Source organism: Geospiza fortis, unplaced genomic scaffold, assembly GCF_000277835.1.
Source record: "Geospiza fortis unplaced genomic scaffold, GeoFor_1.0 scaffold387, whole genome shotgun sequence".
Lineage (NCBI taxonomy): Eukaryota > Metazoa > Chordata > Aves > Passeriformes > Thraupidae > Geospiza > Geospiza fortis.
Window position 1 is genome coordinate 493,925 of NW_005054546.1, and position 26,595 is coordinate 520,519.

The window sequence follows — 26,595 nt, forward strand, 5'->3', positions numbered from 1 at the left end:
CCTCCAGCTGGAGGGGCCACAGCTCTGGGCACCGGGCTTGAAATGCCACAGCTCTGGGCACCAGGCTTGAGATGCCATAGCTCTGGGCACCAGGCTTCAAATGCCACCAAGCTGGGACAGCCAGGGCAGGTGACAAAGGCAGGTCCGTGCACGGGGCCTCAAACACCCACCAGGTCACACTGCAGGAGGGGATCTGGGAGGGAAGAGGTGGAGAAAGCAAATTTGGTGAAACAAAACTTGGCAGTGGCTCCAGCTCAGCCCATGGGGCAAATGCCAGCAGAAGGTCCAGGCTGCAGCTGGGTGGAGCTCAGGGGACAGAGGACTGAGCTGGGAGCAGGACGGATGCTCTCCAAAACCCCAATTTTTGGGGATTTATTGATCCCCAGAGGATTTGAGTGCTGGGCACAGCAAGAGCAGCCCAAAAACCCCACGTGCCTGTCCAAGGAGCCCGAGGTGAGCACTGGCCCACACCAGGGCTCTGCTGCTTTGGTGGCCCCAGCCAAGGGAGGTCACCCCCTGTCCCCAGGGGTGTTGTCAGGAGGCCACAGGGAGGGTTTGGGGTCTCCACACCGGGGTGCAGACCCTGGTGCTGAGCAGTGCCTCCAAAATAACCCACGGGGCACAGCAAACCCAGGCAGGGAGATGTTCAAGGCCTGGGGGGATGACATGTCTGTAGCAGAAGTGGGAAGCACAGGCACAGGAAAGGAAGAGACAGTGAGGAACCAACAGGTGGAGACACAGCAGCTCCTGGGGGTCCTGCAGGATTCAGCTGCACAATGAGCAGCACCAGGAGCTGACCAGAGCTGTGGCCTTTTCCTGCTTCAATTTCCCCTCAGTCTGTCCCCATGAAGGGCTGTGGGACAAACCCCCACCCACGGACCCCCCAGAGCAGCAGCACCATCCTGCATGGAGCAGCCATGGAGGCTCAGGGGTTGGTACAGGGCTGGCAGCCTCTTGGCACAGCCCTTCCAAGCAGGAAGAAGCATTCCCAGCCCTGCTCAGGGGGATGGAGCTGGCAGTGACAGTCCCCTTCTGCCAGCTCAGCCCTGGACAGGGCAGGTCTCACCCCCAGCCCCTTTCCCTGCTGGGGACTGAAGCTGGATTTACTTTTAACACCTCCCTCTCTGACCTTCCTGCCGGTGGCAGCCTCCAAAGAACCCAAGAGGGAGAGAGAATTATGGCAGTGCCCAGGGGAAGCAGATCAGGGAGCTCTGACAGCAATGAATTCAGGGCAGGAATACTCATTTATTCTCTCTCCCTTGGCACCAGGGCATGGTGGGACCCTCACACAGCACAATCTCCAGCCTGGAGCCCCCAGCCCAGCCTCTCCCACTGCCTTGAATGGACACTGGAAAGTCACACATTTTAAAAATTGACACTTTCCCTGTCTCCCACTTCTCCACCCCCTTTCCCCATTAAAAGTGGGCTGCAAAGGCCCTGATGAGCTAGGCCAGGGGTGCTCCTGTGGCAGCAGAGCCCTAGCAAGAGGATGAAGTCATCCCAAATCACAGAGACAGCAAGAGAAATGCTATTCCCATCACAGGGCTAAGGAAGGACCCACCTGCACCTCCTTACTGGCAAGTCTGGTCAGCAAAGCATGTTTGGGTGGATTTACAGATGGAAAATGCACTCAGCCCCTGGGCTGCTCAGGAAAGGTGGGATGGGCTGGGAATGACCACAGGACACACAGTACAAACATCTGGTATTTTATTAAGCCAGTTGCTGTGCTCAGACCATGGTCAGACATATGCTGGGAGCCCCAGCCCCTGCTCACCCAGCTGGGCCCCATGTCCCCCCAATCCTCCCTGGCTCTGCAAGCCCGTGTGCCACACGAGGGCTGGGGAGAGGTGATTGTCCCTCGCCTCCAACCTACATCCCCTCACTGCCAGTGGCAAGGCCAGCAGCACAAGCCCTGTGCCAGCCTGCCCTGTCCTGGCCAGTGCTGCTGCACACCCAGAAGGAAAAGAGCCCAAAATTGAAGATGTGAGACAAAATCCGAGGCATTGCGGGTGGCCTCAAGCCAAGCAAGGATGGGAGCAGAGGAGCTGCTTGGAACAGCCCATGAAACCATGGAGCAGAAGCCCAACAAGCACCAGTGACTGTGTCCACCATGGTTTGGGGACAGCCCAGCCAGCCTCAGCCACCACAGACCTGTGTCCTCCCAGCGTGGGGTCACCCCAAAAACCCCGAACCGCTCAACAGGGTGGTAATGAAGAGAAAAACCAAACCCAAGAAACACACCAGAACACATGAACACTCTTGTTTTCAGCCCACAAGATGGTTTTTCTGTTTGCTCTCCTTCCCAGCACAGCAGGCACGACCGGCCTGGCCACAGCTGCTCCAGGGCAAGCCTGGGGCTGGTGCAGGAGCAGCACTGCAGGAGCAGCCAGGCCAGAGCCTGCAGCCTCCACCCTGCCTGACGCCCTCCTGCTGAGGCAGCTCACAGGTCTGGCTTGGACAGGGATGCACAGGGTGGGGGGGCTCTCAGGGAGCCCCCACAGCAGCACCACAGCAGCCACAGGCTGCACAGAGCCTTCCACAGACCATCCCCTTTGCTTCCACCCCCAGAGCCACCCTGAGCAGCAGCCACCCTGCCAGGGCAGAAACTCAGCAGCCCTGGGACAGAGCAGATCTGAGCAAGGAGGAAACTCCAGCTCACCCTGAGTGCTGGGATGGGGCAGAGCAGTGCCTTGCTTTACCCCAGGCCAGGGGATGATATGCTGAGCCCCCTCAGAAGGCCAGGCTTGCTGGAGGACACTCCATGCCATCTCCCCAGGGCTGCTCCCACACTCTGCAGCCTCCCAGGTTTTCAGCTCCAGCTATCTCTGACTGGGGATGCAAATCCAAAAACCATTCACCAGGTCCTCAAGCACAGGAGAGTAGCACAGGGACCCTTCAGGTGTCCTTTTTTAGGTCACATCCCTCCCCATCCAGCCCAGAGTGGAAGGTGCCACGGGGGCAGTCAGGATTCCCCTTTCTCCCCTGCAGGTATGCAAAGCCCTGGAATATCAAACCAACCCCTCAGGGGAGCAGAGCAGTGACCAAGGGAGAGCTGTGAGCAGCCCCTGTTGTTGCCATGTGGCCCCACATGGGCTCACAGCAGCTCCTCTGCCTCTGGTTACAGAAAATCAGTTTATTTACTTTTGTTCTTCAGCTGGATCCTGTGCCCACCAAGGCCTCAGTGACTCAGAACACAGCTCCTCCTCAGCCTGCCCAGCTGGGCAGCACTTGGCTCCCAGCTGCCACCCTGCACAGCTGCGGGAGCTGCAAGAACTGAAAACACTTGCCATCAAGTGAAACACTTGCCACCAGGAATTCCCTCTGGGCTGCTGCTTTACCTGTACTGCTCCTCTCTCCCCTCAAGATCCAGCCAGGACCCAAGGAATGCTCAACCTCAACCCAGGGGGAAGCTGAAGGCTGCCCCCAGCTCCTCACTGCTCTGACCACAGCCCAGCAAAGCTTCTCTTCACCAGCCACAGGGTGACACTGAGGCTCTCAGGACAAACACTCCAAGCTCAGCCCCAGTGACCTCCAGACTCCTCTGCTGTGCTCAGCAGCCAGGATCAGGGGGGGTTTCTTCAGCAGCAGGAAAAAGCAGAGCACATCAACTCTGTGCCCCCCACCAGACAAGGAGGGCTTCACCTCAAGAACAGTCCCACAAGGAGATTCCCTTCATTTTTTTCCACCCATCAAACAGAAATAATGAGCTCCACAAACAAATGACTTCAAATAAAACCACTGGGAGCTTCATGACCCATCTCAGATCTCCAAGAATCCCCAAGGTGTGCCAGAGTCTCTGACCTGCTGTCCTGCACTTCTCTTGGCTTAGCCAAGCAAAGCACTGTGAGTTTCAGGAGAAGCTCTCAAAGGGCAGATCCTGCAGGGAAAGCCCTGTCTGTCCCTCACAGCCAGGGATGGACCAGCTGTACCATGGAGCTTGGCATTTCCCTCTGCTGCGCTGTAAAGGAGCTGGAACTGGAATAGAAATGAATCCTCTGGTACTTGTGCTGGTATTTTTGGTTTTTACCTGAAAACAAGGAACATCCTGCCCCTGCAGCACAACACACCATGCTCAGAGCCTGCACAGAGTGGAGGATGTGACTCAGCTTCACATGTTTTGCTCTCTGGCTGTAGCAGTTTCTGGCTGGCCCATGTGAGAACACAGACAGATAGAAGACTCCAGTGGTTTGTACTTGCATAGCTGCTGCTGGTTCATGTGGATGGAGACATCTCTTGGTGGGCACACAGAGGCAAGAACAGGGAGCAAGAAGAGGCTGCCCAGCCCCTCTCCTGCTGCCCTGTGAGCAACCTGCAGCTTCATATGCGAGCACCAGCGTGTCACACACAGGTTGAGTGAGATGCTGCCAGGATGGAGGTCTGCAGGATCCCTCCCAGCTCACCTGGGCTCTTCCAGCATCCTTGCAGGCAGCATCAGCCCTCCTGTCTGGGATGCCAAAAGCAGGGAGCAGTCTGTGAGCTCGGTGCTCCTGCACAGCCTCTGCCAGCCCAGAGGGACGTGAGAAAAGGGGACACAAACGCTCCAGCTCTGTCACCATCTCTAGCACAGCATTGCAGCAGTGGTGCATTGAACAACCAGCAGAAGATAATGGCTTTGAGATTCTCCTTCCTCCTCCACACCCTACTGAAAGATTTAGTGGGGAAAAAAAAAGGGAAAAAAAGAAAAGATGAAAAAGAGGCTTTGGGTCCTTTGGAGACATCTGCTCCATCCCAGGGTTGCAGTGCTCAAGCCAAGCCTGAATGGTGTATAAATCCCACCCGGCTCTTCTCTCTCTTTCAGCAGTTCTGCCAGATTCCTCCTTTTCTCCAAGGCCTAATGCATAGTGGGAGAAGCTGGGGATGGAGGCAGAGTCCTGTGGTCTCCCTGGAGCAGCGTGGTGGAGCTTGTGTTGCTCATGAAGTGTGCAGCTCCCACGGAGAGCAGAGTGCAACACGGGGCTGCTCCCTCCTCACAGGCCAACACCCCTTTGCACTGAGCCTGCTCCATGGGGGCCTGGGAAAGGAAATAAATATGCTTGTTTTAAGACAAAAAAAAAATTATATTAAGAGCTTCTTCCCCCTTTTAAATAGAGTGTTTCCTTTTCTTTCTGATGTTGGAAGAGTATCCAAAACCCCAAAGGAACTCCTCTTTTTTCTTTTTTTTAATATTATTAATATATATAAAAACTAAAAATTAAAAGGAAAAAAAACCTTGAAAAATAATTAATTCAAAAGGAGGGGGCGGGGGGGAGAAATACTATCCACTTTCCTGTCCCCAGATTGCCAAACAAGAGCAAAACACTCTTTGGATCTTCTTCCCCAAGCCGGAGGGTTCCGTTTCTGCTGCACTGGTTTGGTTTTGCTGAAGTGAAGTCCATGCTTTGAACCACCAGCCTGCTTCTGCTGGCCAAGCAAGCTTTGGGAGGAAGGAGGGGGATGAAGGACTGCCTGTCTCTCGCCCATCTCTGCCCACTGGGAGAAGGGCAGAGCTCTGCCCCGGCCATTCCGAGGGGCCTCTCTCAGAGCAGCTGGCGCCATCAGAGCTGTACAGCCGTCTGCTCAGGATGCAGGTGGAGGGTGTCAGTGTGCGTGCCCACTTTGGATTTTTGTTTTTTTTAATTCGTTTGGGTAGGTATTTTTGTTGCTGTTGCTGCTGCTGCTGCTTCTTCGTGTCTTAAGTGTCGCCCAGATTGTTGTTTCCTTCGTTCAGACGCTGCACGTTGCGAGAGGGGGAGAGAAAGGTTCACCAACCCGATGCCTTTCTGACCATCAGCCCATCTCTTTCCACTGCTTGTAGAACTCCAGAACATTTTTTATCTCTATGCTGGCGTTGGCGGCTGCCTGGATGGCAGACTGCAAGCAAACACAGAAAAACAGGTGGTTAATTTTTAACACAGAAAAAGGTGGTTAATTTTTCACTTGCCCTGTCAAGACAGCTGCCATTCCCAGCCTGGAGACTCTCTGGCAGCCTGGCACAGCTGGAAGGCCAAATCCTCCCAGTTCTTGTTGCTCTAGTACAAGAGGCCTGCACAGACATGGAATTAAATTTTCTCACCTGTCCCAGAATACTCTGTATCACAAAATCAAGAAGCCTTGAGGGAATAAGGAATCTCAAAGTATAAAGCAACTTTGGGGAAACCAAACTTTGGGGATTAGCCAAAAGAAAAGAAAACATTAAAAAAAACCTCTTGCCAATCAATCACATTATATCCTTGCTAGGAAGCAGAATGGCTCAGCTCAGGCAGACAAGAGCTACTGACCTGCATGGGCACTGAGAAGGAGCTCGGGTCCTCCAGCTGGAAGCCCGTGATGATGGTGACCATTCCCGTGGTGTCATCCTCCCCACTGCCCTGGGACACTGTCAGCTGCTTGCAGCTGTCCAGTATTTTATAGAGATTCCTGACAGAAAAGAGAAACAGAGGGGAAGGTCGGCAGGAAGGCCACATCTGCTCAGGACAATAAATGGAATGCAGGGTTGCTTTCCTGTTGCCATTAAGGACTTTTCTGAGACCTTTCTGAGCACAGAGTGCTTGGTGTAACATGCACAGGTGGCTGTCCTTATCTCCAAGGAATTTCATCATTATTCACATAGAACAAGCTCTGTAATGGGTCTCAGTGCTAACATCTCTCCCCAAAGCCACCTGCCTGCTGCAAACCAGGCTCACACATCTTCAGATGCTGAAATCTTACCAGGCATCTAAATCTTGTCTCTTCAATTTATGCCTCTCAAAGCTCTTCCCAACATCTTTCTGGCAACGAATGTACCTAAGGAGAAAGCAGAATCTCTGAGCTCATATGGAGAGTGTCCCACAGGCTGAAGTCAGTGCTCCACAGCAGCTCCTCTGTGTGCTGCAGGGCTTCCCCAACCCAAACTTAACACCCAAAGGTCCATGCAAGGAATGCTCTGTGAATCTCTTCCATCACCTCCCTGCCTCAGCACCATTCCCACACGGTGCTCACAGTACCACATGTCTCAAGCCCACCAGCCCTGACATTGACCCCAGAGATGCAGTTTGTCCTTTCAGCTGTGTTTCTGCAGAGCACCCAGGCACAATTCAGCTCTTCCAGCACCCTCAGTGCAGTGGCAAAGGTCACTGCTCCAGTTTATACAGCAACAGAGATGCAACCCCACCACTGCTCAGAAGCAGCTGCACTTCACAGCTGAGCAGCAACTACCAGCACGTCTGAAGAACCAGCTGCTGCATCTGCTCCTTCCCATTCCTGAACTCTGGCTTTTCCTTGGCCCACTCCTCACTCTGCTCCAAGGGATCCACTGCCTGCTCCCACCCAAAGCCCACCCATTCCAAAACCAAAGGAAAATCCCACCCCTGTCCTGCTCTCACCTGTTTCCCTTTTTAAATTCTGCCTCCAGATACCGAATGCTGTCCCTAGCACCGGCGTTCTCCTTTTTCAGGAAGTCCAGGCCATCAATAACTAACAGGAACAAAAAACAAAAAACCAAAACCATCTTGTTTACAGTTCCACTTCTGCAAACTAATCCAGAGGTGTCAAGTACTCCCCATTCCACAGAACACTGCTCAATGCAGCTGCCACAGGAGAGGCACAGAGGGAACAGGACCTCTCTCCTCTCAGCTCTTCTGACACATTCTGTCAAAATCCCAAGCATGGGCCACACACAGAACAGGCCCCAAAAGCAACACATCAAAAGGGTGTTGCAATTGTTCCAGATGAAGTGAAGGATAAGAGCAGGAGGAGGGAAAGCCACCACCCAGGCCCCTGGGGCCTGCTCCCAGCACAGAAGGGTCAGGGGGGCAGCCAGGGGCAGTTACCTGCTGTGGAGTCCCCATACCTGTTCGAGGGATGATGATGATGAACCTCCCACTAGTGGCCAGCTGCTTGACAAGAGCCAGGTGCTGGCAGAGGGCCTGGGTGTCAGGAACCAGGTAAGGAGACATGGCTGACTGTGCCTTGGGCTGCTGGAGACTGCCCTCCAGCTGAGACACCTCCAGCTGAAAACACACATGCAAAGACACTCGCTTCACATCGAGGCTGAAACAAACCATCAAACAGGACAAGACTTGCCCTGCAAAGCTCCACCAGGCCCCTCCAACCTCCAAGCATACAGAACAGAGGGCTGGATGCAGCACAGGGTCAGCAAGAGAAGAGGATCTCACTCTGCACTGCCCAGTGCAGCCCCACTTTGAGTACTGGGAACAGTTTGGGGCACGTTGATGTAAGAGGGGCATCAAAATATTAGAGAGTGTCCAGAGTAGGATGACCAGGATGGTGAAAGGCCTCAGGTGGCTGAGGTTACTCAGTTTGCTCAGCTTGGGGCAGAGAAGGCTGAGGGTGACCACTCCATCACAGCCTACACCTTCCTCAAGGGGGTCAGCAAGCAGGAGGTGCTGACTTCTCTCTCCAGTGACCAGCAATGGGATGGAGGAAATGGTACATTTCATTTCTAGCTTCATTGCTACATCAGGGCAACTTCAGGCTGAACATTAGGAAAAGGTTCTTCCCCCAGAGGGGGAACAAGCTCCCCAGGAAAGTGGCTGTCACACCAAGCCTGCCAGAGCTCAAGGAGTGCCTGAACTACATTCATACATTCAGTTTAAATTACCCTGTGAGGAGCAGGGACTTGGACTCCTGATCCTTATGGGATCCCTTCCAACCTGAGATACTCTACAGTTCAATCTATACAGAATGGAGTTACTGTCTCTGTGTGGGACAGGAGCAGAGAGTTCCCCCTTCCCTTCCCAAAACTTCCCTGGTTCTGCCATTCCAGCCACTACCCTGCTGGTTTTCAGGCTGGAACTGGAGTCTCCTACCTGCAGCCGAAGCTGAGCCATGTCTCTCATGAGCCTGTTCCGTCGAGCTTCCTCTGCAGCCTAGTTGCAAAACAAAACTTCCATATCAGTTAGCAGGAAACACACAGCTGACACTAGCATACACTTCCAGAGTGAAAAGGGGACACTGGAATAGCTTTAAGGAACAGAACTTTCATCTCCTCCCAAAGATCTGTGATTAGAGTTACAACCTAATAGTAACCTACAGGAAACAGAGAATACAGAAGATTCATTCACCTCTACCAACTCACCATGTGAAACTGTGCCTGGGCCTGGTGCAACAAGTTGTCTTGCTCAGACTGTGCTATGCTGATGAAGATCCCAAGCTCTGAGTTGAACTGCAGGATGCTGCCTTGCAAATGGGTAATGAAGTGGCCGAAGCTCCGAATGCAGCAGATGCGCACGACAGACTGCAAGGAAGCAGCAGCAGTCAGCAGCCACCACAGCCAGGCTGTGCCTGAGGCAGTGCCCACCTGCAGCTCACACTTTTGAAAAAGGCAGGAGCTGATATTGAATGTCCAGTTCTGATGGATGTTTGTGATCTCTTCTGAAGTCAGAGACTGCAGGAAAGGCTACAGCTGGCCAGAAGGTTCAGGGGTGCCAGTGTCACAGACATCTTTTATGAAAAATCCTTCCCTTAGGATTTTTTCCTCCTGAGAAGCTGAGAGGCCTCAGGAACAAAATGTAAACAATGATTATCTGCTGCTGTGGAATGCAACAGGTGGATCTGTGACTGGTCTCATGTGGTTGTTTTTAATTAATGGCCAATCACAGTCAGCTGGCTCAGACTGTCTGAGACACAAGCTTTTGTTTTTCCCTTTTTTTTTCTATTCTTAGCTAGCCTTCTGATGAAATCCCTTCTTCTATGCTTTTAGTATAGTTTTAATATAATATATATATATCATAAAATAATAAATCAGCCTTCTGAAACATGGAGTCAGATCCTCATCTCTTCCCTCATCCTCAGACCCCTGTGAACACAGTCACAGTGCCAGCAAGGCTGGGGCTTCCTCAACCCAAGAAAATCTCAGGAAACATCAGCAGCACCCTGCCACACCTGCTCCACAAACCTCTGCTCAAGCCTTCAGTGCTAGGAAAAGGAACCACATAACACAACAATCCAGGCTGTATCTGTTCTTTTTCCAGGTGAGTTTTCCCCAACTCACCTCCTCGACTGCAGAGAAAATGGGCCGATCCTGCTCGAAGTTAAACCTCTTGTGTGCATTTTTCAGAGGGGGGAGATTGCGCAGGGCCACGTCTTCAGGGAGCAGCAGGTTGGCCTTCAGGTCTGGCAGCTCAGCATCACTCAGCATGTCTCTGACTTCATCACACAGGGCCAGCCCTGGAGAGGAGGGACAAGGAGAAGAGCAAAACAACTGGTGAGGGGGCTAAGAGGAGAACTGCTTTAAGGCACAGAGGGGTTAATGAAACATGATCTGTGAGCACCTGCTAAAGGAGGAACCACCAGACCACCCACAATATAAAGAGCAGCTCTCCCAAACAATCTGCCAGGGGCCTCTGGGAAATCCTCTGTTTGGAGGGACAGCTTTCCCACCTATTCCAACTGATGAGCAACCCCATTTAAACTCTGCTTCTCATAAACCATTGGGAACTTCAGGCTCAGCCCTGAACAGACACAGAGCACATCATGAGCAGCTGGAGCTCTGAAACTATTTTCCGGGATTACCATGGCAAAATCACAGCCTTTCTCCTGCTGCTGGCAGTGAATTATTCCGTCTGGCCACACATGGATTCTCACATGCTGGTGCCAGTGTTTCAGTATGCTGCCAGCCACATTAATGCATTAATACAGCATTTTTGTGTGTGATTTTTGGGGTTGTCCTGTCAGGGCCAGGAGTTGAACTCAATCCTGAAGCGAGGTGAGGGGTCTCTTCCAACTTAGGATGTTCTGTGATTATATGATTCTAAAGACCATGGGACAGTATTTAACTGGAATGGTATTTAAACAAAAAAAAAACAAAAAACAAACCAACACATGCATGTTTTACTTCCTATTGTGCTTATAAAAGCTGCTACTAGGAAATCTCCCTCCCTGGGCTCTCACACACCCTGGGAATCACTGATGACTAGGCTTGGTGAAACATGACATTGCCACTTCTTTCTCCACTACCTGATTCCTGCAGGTCTGCAGCAGAAGGCAGAAGGTTCAGGAGCACAGACAGCCTGTTCCACAGGCTCTGAGAGCTCTGCAGGAACAGAACACAAAAGGTCACAGAAAATATCATGACAGATGTATACAACCCTCAGAATACTTTATGAAAAGCAAACCTCACCATCCTTCTTAGGCCCAGATTAGCTTAATTCAGTTGGTGGGGGACAAAACATCACCCTCTGCCCAGGACTGGGGCCATGGCTGCAACCAGCCCAGGGAAGCTGACACAACCTTGTAAACCTGACACCATCCCCACCTGAGCACACATAATGATGAGGTCTGTGTTTGTCCTCAGCCAGTCCAGGAACACCTTGACAGTAAGCAGCAGCCCTTCGTTGGTCACAATCTCCAACTTCTCCTGAAGGGATCGCTCATTTCTGCACGATTTGTTACTTGAAATGCTTTCTTCAGAGTCAGACACATCATCTGGAAAACAAAGGCAAGCACAAGATGGCAGCTGTTAAATCCCCTGAGATGTCAAGTCAGAACAGCACTGGGCTGGTAATAGTTAAGTTGAAATACCAGGTGCCTCCACACATCCTCACAAAACCAGCCCCTGTGTCCCCTGTGCTGTTAGTAGAGTGTATCACCCCTGCATTTCCTTCTCCTTGGGATAAGAGGGTTAAAATCTCCCTGTGAAGGTCTGACCAATGCCTAACCTCTGCAGCAGCCTCCAGGCTGACAGAGTGGGGCAGTGCCAGGGCCCAGAGCAGTTCCTGCAGGGAACAGAGCCCTGAGGCCAACATGCTCCCAGCTTGGAGCCAGGCAAGAGCAGGAAATGGCAGGGCTGTCCTGTGAGTCAGAGAATTTTAAATATTGAACATATTCTTCACATTCTTCTAGCTCTCCAGAGCTGAGGACCTCAAAGCCATTGCCAGTGGAATCACATGTGACACAAGTGACCCGAGGTCAAGGTGGGAATCACCCACACATTCTGCTACAGATCCTCATTTCAAGTGCTACCATTGCTTCCTATCAGCACAGCTGTGGGCATTCCATAAACCCTCAGAATCACAAGAAAGGAGGAGATTTATTCAGAACCCACCACTGACAGTGTCACACCATGAAAAAGCAGTTTGGATACAACACACATGAGGAGAGCTCGAAGCTAAAAAGTACACATTGAACTCATTCCATCTCTCCTTTTCTACACCTGTAAAGGTATTGTGGCCACACAACAGCAAGATAACCACTGAGGGAAAGGGTTAAACAGACCAAAGCCCGTTTGTTTCTTCCCCCATGTCTTTCATGTGGCCATGGAGCAGTGCCAGGAGCCAGTCAACACTAACATGATCTAATACTGTGCCTTCAAATGCTGGCCCAGGCAAAGCCTGAATCTTGCCAGTGCTGTAGGCCAGCTGGATTTGGCAGCAGGATGTAGAATGTTTCCTTGCTCCAGGGAAGCTGGGAGGAATGAAAAACAAGACTGAACAGGCCCACGTAGTTTTATGTGAAAGACAAACAATTCCCTGTAGTTGATCAGATCTCCCTTTCCAGCTGTTTTTGCCCAGAACATCACTCAGTTGTGTAAGCTGAGTGGTAATGGAGACATGGCAGCTCCACCTGCTGCACATCTCCCAGGGGTTCAGCATGAACAGTCAGTGAGGCACATCTGGGGGGTCACAGAGACACCCTCACCACCTCTCACATGCACCTGGGTCACATCTTCCACACAAATTTCTACCAATGCTACATGAGTATTAGGCTAATAATCTGTCCTCTCATGGACAACTTCCTGTCACCAGAAGCAACAGTAAGTGTCTGATTAGATATTTCACAAAGGGAAAAGGGAAGATGCAATTTTTAATACCTGCTGGAATCATCCTCTGGAGCCAAAATGGCTTCACTATAGCAAATCATGCCTGAAAACTTCATTGGCTTTCTACAATGGGGTTATAGCAGTGGAGGATGAGGGAAGAGCAACTGCCCTCATCCACCTGGTTTGTGCAGAGCATTTGACACTGTCCTGCACAACACCCTTGTCTCTTAACTGGACAGACATGGATTTGATGGATAGATCACTTAGTGGACAAAAACTTGGCTGGATAGTCATGGGTAAAGAGCTGCAGCCAACAGCTCAATGCTCAAGTGGAGAGCAGTGACAAGGGGCATCCTAAGGGCTTGGGAGCAGCACTTTTTAACATCTTTGCTGGTGTCACAGACAGTGAGATCAAGTGCACCCTCAGCCAGCTTGCTGACAACAGGGTTGTGTGGTGGGGTCACATCTTGGAGGGAAGGGATGGCACCAGAGGAACCTGGACAGGCTGGAGAGCTGGGTCTGTGCCAACCCCAGAAGGAACAGCAAGGGCAAGGAGAAACGTTGCACCTGCACTGGGGCAACCCCAAGCACAAACAGGCTGGGGGAGAATGGATGGAGGGCAGCCCTGGGAAGGATGTGGGGGCATGGGACATTGACAAGAAGCTCAGCACACTGTGGCAACGTGCATTGGGAGCTCAGAAAGCCAACACTGCCCTGGGCTCATCCCCAACAGCGTGGGCAGCGTGTGAGGGGGGGATTCTGCCCCTCTGCTCTGCTGAGACCCTGCCCTGCTGCTCCGGCTCTGGCCCCCCCAGCCTAGGGAGGACAAGGAGCTGCTGCAGTGAGTCCAGGGGAGGCCACAGAGATGATCCAGGGGCTGCAGCCCCTCTGCTCTGGACACAGGCTGGGAGAGCTGGGGATGGTGAGCTTAGAGAAGTAAAGGCTCTGGAGAGACCTCAGAGCTCCTTCCAGGGCCTAAAGGGGCTCCAAGAGAGCTGGTGAGGGACTTTGACAAGGTCCTGTATAAGACAAGGGGGAATGGCTTTAAACTGAAGGAAGGTAAATTCAGATGTGATGTTAGGAAGAAATTGCTCCCTGTGAGGGTGGTGAAGCTCTGGCACAGGTTGCTAAGAGAAGCTGTGGCTGCCCCATTCCTGAAGTGTTTAAGGCTAGGTTGGATGCAGTTTTGAGCAGCCTAGTGAAAGAGGGATGAAATGACATGGGCTGTAAAGTCCCTTCCAAACAAACTAGCCTGTGAGCCTGTGATTATCACAGCTGCTCAGCATTTAGTCTGCAGAACAGTAGTAGTTCTGGTAACCCTGGCTGGCCACAGGTGTTTCCTTTGCTCAGTGCACATACTCCTGCATGCTGGGCAGTAAAAGTAAAGCTTCTCTGTCAGGAAATGTCCAACCCAAGGCCTGCCCACTACTTGGGCAACCTGCTCCTCCAGACCTAGCCAAAGAAGAGCTTGCACCATGGGAAATGGTGAATTTAGCACACAGACTGCTATAGTTTGCAGTTTTCTACACAAAATTGCAATAACAAGGCCCTTACCTTGCTCTGCCAAGCTGGGCTTCTCCAGATCTCCATTGACACATGGCTTGCTCTCTATGCCATCCTTCAAGGCAGGTGCTTCACTGTTGGGTTTCAGGAGGATGTTGCTGAAGGTGGGAGCCAAGCGAAAGCAGCGTTTGGTCTGGAACAGCTGGGTGGACATGGCCTGCAGATTACTGGCTATGCTTGCATCATTAGTGCTCAGGGAAGCTGGCCCATTGACTGCTGGATCCACAGCTTCACTTTTAGAGATGCTTGGGCTCTTGGAGTCCCCCAGCCCACTGCTATCCACACAGTTTTTTAAGGCCTCTTTGGGCCCACTTTTGCCTTGGCTGCTTCCTTCCTCACCCGGTTCATCCTCCATGTCCTCCAAGTCAGAGCGAGACTCTTGGCTGTTCATGTCGGAGTCTGTCTCCACATCAAAAGCAGCTTCTGCTTCCTCATCACTCTTCTCTGAGCCACTCTCTGAGCCATCACTGCCCTTGATGGAGCTCTGGCTGGAGTCAGAGTCAAAGCCCTCACTCAGGTCGCTCTCATCCACCTTCTGGGCGTGGCGGCGGCGGCGCAGACAGGACAGTCGAGAGTACTTCTTGCTTTTCTTGCAGTCGTTCTTCCGCTGCTCCTCGCTGGGCTGATGATTGGCCAGCTCAGCTTCAGCTTCCTTCTCAATTGAGTTCACAGGCTCCCGTGGCTCCTGGTCATCTGCATTTACAGGGAGAATAAAAGGTGAAGTCACAGTGAGCTCCACAGACTGTTGCTGGCCAGCCCGGGGTCCAGGGCTGCAAAGGTCAGCCATCACCTCCATCAGAGTCTTCCACTGCAGAATAAGCAACCCCAGAAGAAAGATTCACTTTCTAAAAGCACCTGGGAAGTCAGAATTCCTACTGCCCAAGCTGGGCCACTCTGCTACCAGGCAGCCTCAGTGCTCAGGGCTGCTAAACCAGAATAGAACAGAGCTGAATTCTAACTCTCCTCCCCAACTTTCTGCTGTCAAAGAGCTGAGTGACCCACGGAGCAGGGCAGGGACATGTGCTCTGCAACTACACTGACCTGACCAATCCCTTTCCTGAAAAACATGCATGGAGCCTTTCCAGCAGCCCTGAATCACTGTGACAGCTTCAAAACCTGCAGAGGAGGGGTCGTTCCTTGCTGCTTTTACCAGAAACTCCCTCACCCTGTATTCAGTGAGGTATTGCCAATGGACTGTTTGCAGGGGAAAGGTTTAGCAGTTTTAGTCACTGCTCAATAAAACCCCCTTGCCTGAGCAGAACTGAGGTATGCTGAGAGGGCCTGTCTCCTTCAGCCCCACTCTGCCCCTTCTGCCTCCCTCAGCCCAGGTGTTTTACACGAGATCATCTCCTCAGTGGAGCAGGAAAGCAGCCAGTAAACATCAGCAAACAGAGACAGAGAATAAAATCTCAGATTGGGATAAACAGATGATGAATGAGCTGCCAAGAGGTACAGAAAGCAATCTCCTTATAAAGAAAGCAACATGTCCATCCTGCGGTGATTCAGATACTCAGAAAGAGCATCCAAGTGGAGACAACTCAGCACATCAACCCCCTTTGGGGATTCCAGACCAGAAGTAAAAGATCCATTCACCTCTGCAGTACAAAACCCATGCCCAGGGGAGAAAGGGGAAAGACAGCTCTGTAGGCAGGCAACCTGGGAGACCCAGGTGCTGCCATCTCTGTTCTCTTACCTGTGCCATCACTCTGAAAGGCTGGGACAGGATTTTCTCCTTCTTCTAGCTCAGCCTGGAGGCGAATATTGACGTGATTTATCAGGTGAGAGAAGAGAGCCAGCGTGAAGGCAATGGCTGCACTGTACTGCTTGGAACCTGCAAGCACACAGCACAGTGAGATGGAGGAGGTGAGCACTACACTAGTTCAGACAGCAGCCCCAGGCTAACTGTGCTGCTGGATGCTCACCAGGAAATTCCCAAACAAGCACTGCTTACCTGCCCTCTTGAGGCTGTGAACGCTCATAAGGCAGATGATCACCATGCGAAAGATCAGGAGATCAGGAAGGAAGGAGTAGCCACTCTCATACTCTTCTTCATCTTCACTAGTTGAGCTCAGGTTAGGAGGAGAGGGCAAGTAGAACAAGCACAGGTTGAAATCCTCCAGCACAGACTGGCAGAGAGATGTCAGCTCAGAATCTAAAGAGCTTAAAAAGAGTGAAAAATAAATAAGACTCTGCTCCTGGCATGTCTGCCCAGAAACTGAACCAAAACTGGCAGTTAGGCTGTCCTTCAGCACTAGGCAGGATGAAGCACGAGGGAAGTCAGTGACATTAATCAGATTATGTTTTCCTCTTTAAAGCTGCTTAACTAAAGACAAACAATACCTAGAGAGGGTCACCAAAACCCAGATTAATTTTCCCCTGGGAGCTCAGCAGTGGCCATTGAGATACACAAAGCACTTAAGTGCTAAAGGGAGCAAAAGTTCTAGATGCTCTGCTCAATGAAAAGTATTACACTGCCACACACACAGGACTCAGTTTTTCCTCCTCCTATGTCTCTCCTGCAGCCCAGAATATTCCAAAATTCTCCACAGCCATCCAGTCCTTCAAAGGAAGCATCCATGAGATCAATCCAATGGGCTGTGGGAGCCTCCTAGTTACAAAACAGACCTGCTTGTGAAATTTCCAGCAAAGCCTTTTCATGGGATAGCGTGCTTGGGAAATTAAAGTAACTCCCAAATTTCTTATGTTCTAAATACATGTTGAGTGGATAGTAGAGAAGCCTTGTAGTTCCACCTCAGTTTAAGGCAGTATTGGAAAGCCAATCCCATACTGGGCTGCATGAACAAGGGCAGAGCCAGCAGGTTGAGGATGTGTTCTCCCTCTCCATCCAGCACTCACAAGGTGGCATCTGGAGCACTGTATCCAGTCTTTGGGTCCACAGGACAAAAAAACCACCAAACAAAACCACGCTGACAAACTGGATTTAGTCCAGTAGAGGAATAGGGAACATGATGTATGAGAAGAGGCAAAAAGAATCAAGTTTGTTCAGCCTGAAAGACAGAAGGCATGGGGGCATCTGTTTCCAGATGCCAAATTGGTGATTACAGAGGATGGAATAAGACTCTCCTTAGTAGTGCACAACAAAAAGAAGAGAAATTATGGGTACACACTACAGAAAAGAAAAATGAGATTAGATGCAAGGAGAAAAAAATTCTATGTTGAAGGTGGTCAAACACTGGAAAGGGGACCAGAAAGGTGTGGGATTTTTGTCCTTGGATCCAGTCAAAACTCAGTGTGATGAGACTCTGAGCAAGCTCATCCAACTTCACATCTGCATCTACTTTCACAGTGAACACTACTTTGGGGAAGTACCAGATCCCCAAAAGGTCTCTTCCAACCTTAACCATTCCACAATGAATTTAACTACAGCTTGTATTTAAGCCCTTTAAAACACCTGTTCTGTTTCAAGCAGTAAGAGGTTTATTTAAAATCACTTGAAAACCACCTAGCAGAGACAGAGAAAATCCAATAAAAAATCTAAAAGCCCAAAATCACACAGCTATACAAAGCTTCCCATTTATTCCAACACAACCAGGTTTTGGTGTTTCTTTGAACAAGGTGTTTGGTTACAGACTTCCAAGAGCAGTGAACAGCCCCAGACGTGTGGACAGCAACTCTTTGCTGTCCCATCAGCCTGAACACAGGGCTTGCCAGGAAAAAGCATGTGCTGACTGCATGGGGTAAGCAAACACCAAAGGCACAGCACAGAGACAGCTGCAAGGCCCAGGAGCTCAGCATGCACTCAGGCTGGCTTGATTTAGACAAGGATTTAACCCTTTGGTATTTCAGCCTCCCCTGGAAACACAATCTTCATGCTCCATGCATGGATAGGGCAAAGTCTCAAGCCTTTTAGCAGAAAGCCTCAGCACAGGCACTGTTATCCTACAGGAAACCATCCCTTCCAATTCTGAGTGCCTGTTACTGTCAGTTGTCAATAGAAGACACAATCTGCCATAACCTTACCTGCTCTTTGGCTGCAAAAGACTCTGCAGGTACATGAAGCTCACCAGCAACCTCTTAATGTCTTTTCCTCTAAAAAGATGGAGGAGAAAACACTGTAAAGCAGGTGCCCTATCACAGACATGGGCTGGGATGACAGAGCTCTATTAACAGGTAAATCAGGTCTCAACTGAAAAGTCCATTCTGATGAAACTGGAGAGAAAGAAGACAGTTTATACACTGCCAACTTTCACCACTATGCCCCAACCCTCATGAACAACCCCCAACTCCAGGGAAGAGTGAGAAAATCGCTCAGTGCAAACTCTACACCTGGCCAGTATTTAGCTTTCTCCTGAAATTATGACCCAAGACAGCAAGATTGGGATCTAGAGTGGAGGCTCTCAAAATTTGGGAACAGCCACCATGCTGAAATGGCCCATCTACCAGCTCCACTCCCCACAAAGACATTACTCTCAACCCCCTGCAAACTCTCAGCCTGCACCTCTCCTTTTCCTTCCCTTCTTACCGTTTCTTGCTTGGAGACAACTTCCTGGTCTCACATTTCTTCAGCTGATGGTACATCTTGGCTGCTTTGTCATACAGCCGCTTCAGGTTCCCATAGGCACCTTCGAAGGACACTTCAGACTGGATGCTAAAGCACCAAAACAGGACACAACCAAAGTTATTTCTCCACAAGGCTGCTCACACTTTAGGGCTTTAACTCACTACCAAGTTATTCAGGCATTGAGGCATGAGCACAGGTACCCAGCGCTGCTTTCTGGACATGCTGGGCAACAAAACTCCCACCAATGGCTGCAAACTGCACTTGAGCTGCCTCACAGCCTCCACCTGCCCTGCTTACACATATTCTCAAATCAGTGCCTTCAAGCCCGGAATTCTACCCTGCACACAGCACAGGCTGCCTCCCTCAACACCTCCAACCCACTTCCAGCCTAGAGGAAGCCCTCCAGGTGCAGCTCTGCACAGGTGATTAGTAACCAGCACAATGGTTTGGTTTGGTTTGGTTTGGTTTGGTTTGGTTTGGTTTGGTTTGGTTTGGTTTGGTTTGACCAAGGCTCACTCTCATTAGTCCTACACAAGGGTAAACCAAACTCATCTCTTTCCCCTCCCCTAAAATTTATTTGCCAAAACCAGAGCCAAGTCTGAAGTAAGGAGAAGGGGATCTGGCACCCACAGCAGCAGTGCATGGCTTCCCTGCTCAGGACATGCAGATCTGCAGGAACTCACCAGCGTAGGTAGCAGTAGGTTGCTTCCACATTGTAGTACTTGCTCCCTGCCAATGTCCCCAGTGGGTTGAAGGGCATTCCTGTCAGGAAGGAGAGGGGCAATGGAATTTACTTGGAATTCTCCAATGGCCCTGGCTAGAAAGTAAAGCCTTTCCCTTTCACTACACTGCCACACAGGAGGGAAGCCAGGAGACACAAAGAGTAGTAAAGGTGTAGTACAAAGGTCTGGACTACTGAATCCTTCCACCATCCAGGATCTGTTTTCCATTTTACAGAGCTTTTAGATCCTCCCCACCTTGTGCCAGTTATCTGTGTAGGAGAGAAGAGCAAACAACACCTCCTCCTTTGTATTAACAGTGGTGTGGCCTTGATTCCACATCCCTGACACAGACATCATCTTATCAGCATCTGAGAGCTCCGTTGCACCTCCTGGGGTGCAGAAACTTCTGCCACTTTTATTTGGGAACAGCCTTTCAAACAGTTCAGTGAGAACTCTGCACAGACAGAATGTAGAGAACATTTGGCTGCAATCACACACTTTAGGTATGACACACCCTCTACTCCAGCACTGATGCGTTCCCAGAAGGAGGCACTTCTGAAGGAGGAAGCAGCACATGAGATTTTTTTTCCATGGGTAAAAGGGGAAGGTGACTGATAATGCTCTGCTCCTGGCAATGGAGAGCTGGATCTGTGCTTAGCCCAGAGGTACAGCATCACCACAGTCAGGGAAGTCTGAGCTTCTCAGAGGTTCTCAGATGAGTACAGTGAGGTCACTGGCAAATAGCAGTGACTTTAACTCCTCTGTTTGGCTTGCCAGCAAAAGAAAAAATCACCTGAAAACCTCCCAGCAGAGACAGAGAAAATCTAATTTAAAAATCTAAAATTCATAGCAAAAGGAGTTATTGAAGGAAGCAACTTTAAACCAGAGGATCAAACCAATCCTCTCTCAGCTGCAGGATATAAACCTGCAGTGTAGCACTACATTGTTCTTATGTTGCAGCAACGTGATTTTAACAACTATAAATTCATGGGAAGTCACTCACCAACTTGTGGTGCAACAGACAGGGCTTGATAGTAAAATCGCTCAGCCAGCAGCTCTGTGTCCACACCTGCCAGCTCATTCTGATAGCGAGCTGAAAGGAAACCACACACACTGCATCACAAACCCAAAGGCAGCAGCTGCTGCAGAGCAGCACAGCTTCCCTATTAGCAATACCACAAAACTTGAAATACTGGCCAAGTCAACAAATCCACCAAAGAAGTGCTCTTGGCAAGCACTGCAACACGCAGGGTTTGCCAGGCCTGTCTGAACCCCTTTTCTTTCACCTGCTCACACCACACAACACAACTCCTGCCCTTTGCAGCCAAGGGCAGAGCCTGCCACACTTGCAGCATCATGTGAACAAAAGGAAAATGTTCTTCTGCTCCACGTGTTAAGTGCTGAGTCACCTATCCTTGAAGTAACTCAGAGTTGTGTACATTTTCCTGTACCTCAGACTGTATTCTAGGACAGCAGGGTGTGAAATCAAATTGGCTGACTTCATAAAATACCTGACTGTGGCTAGACTGAATTTGATTCATTTATTTTTGCCTTTTTTTTTTTTTTTTTTGACAAATGTAGGCATTTTGGAAACCTTAGGTGACAGCTCTGTGAAAAGGTGAGCACATTTCTCTCCCACCACTCAGGTAAGTCATTCCTACTACCCCCTCAAGATATTTATTTCAATGCCATTCTTAGGCTGATTCATATGCAACACTAATGCCAAACAGCTTTCAGCAGCTTGGAGGCTGCAGTGTCAGACACATGTACCTGCACCACTCTTCCAAGAGCTGCTCTCCACACAGCTGCTTTCTCCTGCCTTTACTCCCACATGTTCACTATCAAGAACCTGACACACTTACCACACACTTCAGGAGGTCGTGACTGTGGGACAGTCATGCCTGCTATAAAAAGGATGCCACACAGCCAAGCACAATGACACTGGGGCTTTGCAGAGGCAAAACTCTGGACTGATGCAAAATATTGCCTAAATCTGATTTTCAGTCCCACTGGTGCTGATGGAAGTGGTTTTTAAGTCACAACTAAGCAGTCCAAGCTGAACTCTCTTTGATCCCTCATACTGCCAAAACAACATAAATAAAAGCAAAGGCTTCCACTCTCACAGCCATGGCTACAGCTGCTCAGCAGCAGCAAATTCCTCATCTACCTGACCAAATACAGAGCTCCTGCAACTTGCAGCAGTCCACCCATGAGGATTTCAGCTTATCCCGGTCTGTGACAAAGGTGTCAGAGGGAAACAGAATCTGCGAGTAACCTTGGCTGGTGCCCAACAGCACCAGCCTCACATGGTGGGTACAGGCAGCATCTTTTTGCCATTGTAAAGGCTGCCCTGAGAGGCAATGGTGTCCTTACCTAGATCTCCCAGATAAACCAGACACCGGTGACAGGCCATCTGTGCCCACTCCATCTCCTTCTCTGACGCAGACACGGGTTTCTTGCAGCCTACAAGCAAACACAGAACCACTCAGAGCACTGGGAGCAGGCTGCTGGGAAGACACCAGAGCTGCCCACGCCTCTGCCCAAGGCACCCAAAGCAAACCCCTCATGGTCAGACCTCACTGCCGGCTTGTAGAGCAGCACTGGGTCACTCTTGTCAAAATGTGGAAAAATAAATGCAGAAAAGTACTTCCAGACTCTGCTGTTCATCCACTCTCCCCTGGATTCCCTTGTGATGGGGCACACCACCAACAGTCACTGACATAAATGAGTGTCACCATGTCTGTAAGGTCTGCCACAGGCTCCATCTGCCCTCACGTGAGAGGACAAAGGCCAACTCCTGTCTATATGATTGTGTGATCACATTAACACAGCGCTGAACACAAGTAATACAGCTGATCTCATTAGCATGGCTAATGAGGCCTTCATGGGAGCAGGAACACACCCCTGGAAGCCAGAACAAACTCTGAGCACTGGGCACCAACACACAACAGGGACAGACCCTCTCCAACAATGAAGACAGAAACAAACTCATTGTCTCAGGACCAAGATGTAGATTTAGTACTGACAAGCCAAAAAGGAAAGAAATTAAACAAGGAAAAACTAGGACAGAAATCTGTGCTGCAGGCAGGGCAGCCAGAGTCAGTTAGGGAAAACTGCCTCTGGACAACAATGCCTTTGCAGTGGGTTCAGAAGGCAACTGAGCTGGTGACAGGGCTGAAGGCACAGCCTGGGAAGAGAGGCCACAGACTTCAGGCTTGTCCAAGTTGGAGAAGAGGAGGCTGGGGATACCTCATTGTTCTCTGCAGCTTCCTGAAGAGGACAAGGTGCCAGTCTCCTCTTCTTGGCATCCAGTGATAGGACACATGGAAATGGTTCAAAGATGCATCAAAGGAGGTTTATATTGGACATGAGGGAGCCTCTCCTAACTAGAGGGTGGTCACACCCTGAAATGGGTTTCCTAGAGAGCTGGTCAATGCCCCAGACCTGTCAGTGTTTAAGAGACATTTAGACAATGTCCTCGACAACATGTTTTAACTCCTGGTCAGCCCTGAGGTGCTCAGGCAGTTGGACTGGACAATCCAACTTCCCACTGAAATAACCTTGTCTATTCTATACTAAACTTATAAAAAAGAGCAATTCAAGCAATGGAAAGTGTCAACAACAACAGAGGAAGGCTGCAGCCAGCTGATCTGAACTAACTGAAGTCATCAAACGTGACTCAGTTCCTGGGAAGGGCACATGCAGGCCACAGTTCAGCCAGAGACCAGGAGGCAAAGGCTGCTGTGCCTTCACCTCCCCTCCAGAGAGCAGCTGCTGCTGCTGGGCCACCAGGCTGGACTCAGGCTGGCCTCAGTCCTCCTGCTGCCAAGGACTCACTCACACCTTCTGGGAGAGACAGTTCCCTCAAGCAGGAATCCCAAAGAAGGTTTTGAAGACCAATCCAGTCTGCACTCTGCTTCCCTCCTGACTGAGGCTAAAAGGGTGGACATGAAATCTGGAGGCTGCAGTGACCAGTGAGGAGCTGTTTCCACTTACCAAGAGGCAAGGTCCAAGCCACACTGCACAAATACACAGCCTTCAATCTGGGACCACATACACCATTGGATTCACCCTCCCTTTTTTTGCTCTGAATCCTCTTGCTCCCATTCACATAATCATAAAGCTGTGCCCAGCCCCATCTGTGGTTTATATGAGATCCTTTCAGATCCATCCTTTCTGGATAGGCAAAAGTTACATCTCTACTCTCCAGTTACATGCTCACCTGCAGCATCCTTTTAAATGAAGAGCCCAAACACACCAAGAAACCTGAACAAGGGGAGCCTTTCATATGCAATCACCCCTCAGGGTATAAACCCACCTGGAATGTGCATATTGAGGATTTATTAATTCTGCAGTATTGAGATACATTTCTAAAAAGCAACACCTGCCAAGAACATCTGCCTTTTAAACCAACACTTTGAAGCCAATAGTGACACCATCATTTCCCAGAGCTAAGAGTAGGATCCCAGCAAGTTAAACCTTCTTTTGCTGAGGACACACTAACTTCCCTTAGCCAGGTGCTGCTGCCCTGTCCCCTGCCAACTTTAAGCACATCAGTTAAACCTTTGCTAATACAGCTCACAAAACCAAGGCTCTATTTCTCACCTGGACACCCCCACAACAGAAACATGTACCCTGAGGCCACTGAGTACAACCCTGGGCAAACCCAAGACAATCTAGGATGTGAATGCACAGGCAGTCTTGAGCCGTTTCAGAACTGTAAATACTCTTATTCTTCCTCCTGTCACAGGTACAATACCTCAGATTTCCCTGCACCTAAGGCCATGCAGAGGTCACATGGGCCAGCTAACATGAACTACAGGACCTTTCTGTGCTCTCAGTCCAAGATTCAGAAGCCACACAGTGAAGAGAGCACAGACAGAAGAGGCACCAAAAGGAGGAAGAGTCTTAGATCTAGTGAATAGGATGTACTGACAGAAATCTGTTGATTTCAAGAAGCTATTCCCCTGTTTGTCTGCCTTAACTCAGCTTTTAAAAACATTCTATACAGACAGCAGTGCTCTTCAGTTTTCCATAAAAATCTGCCATCACCAGACATTTTTCCTAAAGAATTTTCTCACACTGTTTTCTTTCTATTAGAAACCCTTCTGTCTTCCCTAATTTTGTATTATTTAAAAGAACAAGTACCACAGAAAAGAAAGCAGGACAGTCTGTTCTAAACAGAGACCTTGCTAATCAGGAGGGGGAAAAAATTCCCTTGAATGCTGAAACAAATATGGACTAGTGCAAGGAGAAGCCACCTGTGGGGGTGACTTCCTATGAATTTATGAACAAACCTATGAGAGGGTCTGTCACGTGTGTCCAGTCAATGCAGCACTGCAGCTCCAGCTGGTAGTGGGACTGGATGTAGAGCAGGAGGTGCTGGTAGAATCCTATGCCAGCCACCAGGTGAGTCCTGTATGCACACTCCAGGGTGCTGCGGCTGTGGATGTGCTGGGAGAGGGAAAAGGAGCACGTTAATGCAGCTCTAGGCACAATTTAGGCTCAACTGTACTGAATGTGAAGCAAGACATTGGTTTTGCACAGCTGTGTACCTCCTCCTGCTCAACAGTGCTCCCCCAGTAGTATTTACTAAGGGTTAACATCAAGGAGAAATACTTGTAAAAATAAATCAATAAAATCAAAGTATTTGGTTAGAGCACCTTAAATGCACCCAGACCCCTGAAAAGCCAGGAGAGCTCATGGAATCAGAGAGCACTGAGGATCTTCCAGTGATCAACTCTTGTAAAAACAATCAGCACTGATAAAGCCTCTTCAAACAATCACTCTACCTGGATAGATCTGTCTGATGAAGAGGGGAACACAAAAAATAAGCAAATTCTGTTGGAATGCCCTCTGCAATGGCAGGTCTCTCAACAGCACATTAGTGCTTAACTGGCCACTGCCAGACAAAGGCACAGGGCAGCTCCACAGGAATTTGAGAGTGCCCAGCTCCCCACCCTGGGCTTACACCACAGCTTCTCCAAGCAAATGAAGCTTTAAACTTTGCCTCACCCACTGCACAGTTAGAGACCTTCTCATGCCAGAGCCATAGATACCTGCCTTTTTATTTGTTTTAATGAGCTGGATAACTTCATAGTAAACCTTTCTCCAGAGCAGTTCTTCTGCTTTTCTTCCATAATCCACTGGATGCAGGAACATCAGCTTCACACAGAGCTCCCTCAGCCTGGACAGAGAGCAGAGCATTGTCAGTGGGTCCTGCAGCCTCAAACACAGTTGCCACTACAGAAGCACAGAAGAGGAAAATCCAAATCCGTTATAAGGGCTGAGCCAGGCCATCTGCCTGGATCACTCCCACACAAGAGCACCAGGAAAAGCCACATACTTAAAGCAGTGCCCTCTGGGCTCAGCTGGCCATCAGTGACTTCCTGAAGTGCAGTAATGACAAGAATTGGCTTGACAACTTAAAAAATTGGTAAGAATAATCCTCCTTGCTCAGCAACCCTGACCCCTGATAGAAGATTTTATACACATGTAAGAAATTTCTGCCCCACAGTTTTTATTACAAGGAAAGAATTGGCCAACACAAAGACAATTTATTTGTATCAATGATATCCAGGAAAGCCATGGATTGCATTGCTCAAGCACAGGTCTGAAAGCCAGCCTCTGCTTCCAAAACCTGGAAGGGTCCCAGCTCAACAGGTGCACTACAAACCAAATAAACATTAAAACTGCAGATTCAATACTCCACGAGTTGCTTCACACGGATTTTTCCCCAGCCAAACACAAAATACAAGCATGCTGCCCAACTTACTTGTTCCTCAAGCTGATGTTCTCTGGCTTGAACACATCCTGGTAAGCTGCCTTATTGCCAAGGATGAGATCCAGCCGGTGCACGGCCTCAACCACTGCCCTGCATGAGAACACAGAACCAAGAGTTTCAGGAGAGAAGGTCACCTGGGATCACTGCAGATCAGAGAACTGCAGTGCAAGAATGCAAAGAACCAGCATTAGTGGCCTATTTAGTCCCACTGTCAGCACACTGCCCTGTGCCACCACACCACAGTCACTGATCTCCTTTTTGCACTCTG

At 49.9% G+C, this 26,595-nt stretch overlaps 1 protein-coding gene across 1 annotated transcript; it reads right to left on the minus strand.

Annotated features, from left to right (window-relative positions):
• Positions 1 to 1,690: 1,690 nt before the first annotated feature.
• On the minus strand, positions 1,691 to 26,412 carry SMG5 (SMG5 nonsense mediated mRNA decay factor). The gene is made up of 21 exons (XM_031063999.1): positions 26,319 to 26,412; positions 25,607 to 25,730; positions 24,841 to 24,997; positions 21,917 to 22,006; positions 20,547 to 20,636; positions 19,505 to 19,583; positions 18,783 to 18,908; positions 18,281 to 18,349; positions 16,251 to 16,459; positions 15,993 to 16,130; positions 14,291 to 14,992; positions 11,234 to 11,403; positions 10,936 to 11,011; positions 9,971 to 10,146; positions 9,056 to 9,214; positions 8,787 to 8,846; positions 7,808 to 7,967; positions 7,341 to 7,431; positions 6,688 to 6,762; positions 6,258 to 6,396; positions 1,691 to 5,850 (listed from the first exon to the last, which is right to left on the minus strand). The coding sequence occupies exons 2-21, from the start codon at positions 25,703 to 25,705 to the stop codon at positions 5,767 to 5,769; spliced, it is 2,949 nt and encodes a 982-aa protein (XP_030919859.1). The 5' UTR covers positions 25,706 to 25,730; positions 26,319 to 26,412; the 3' UTR covers positions 1,691 to 5,766.
• Positions 26,413 to 26,595: the final 183 nt, after the last annotated feature.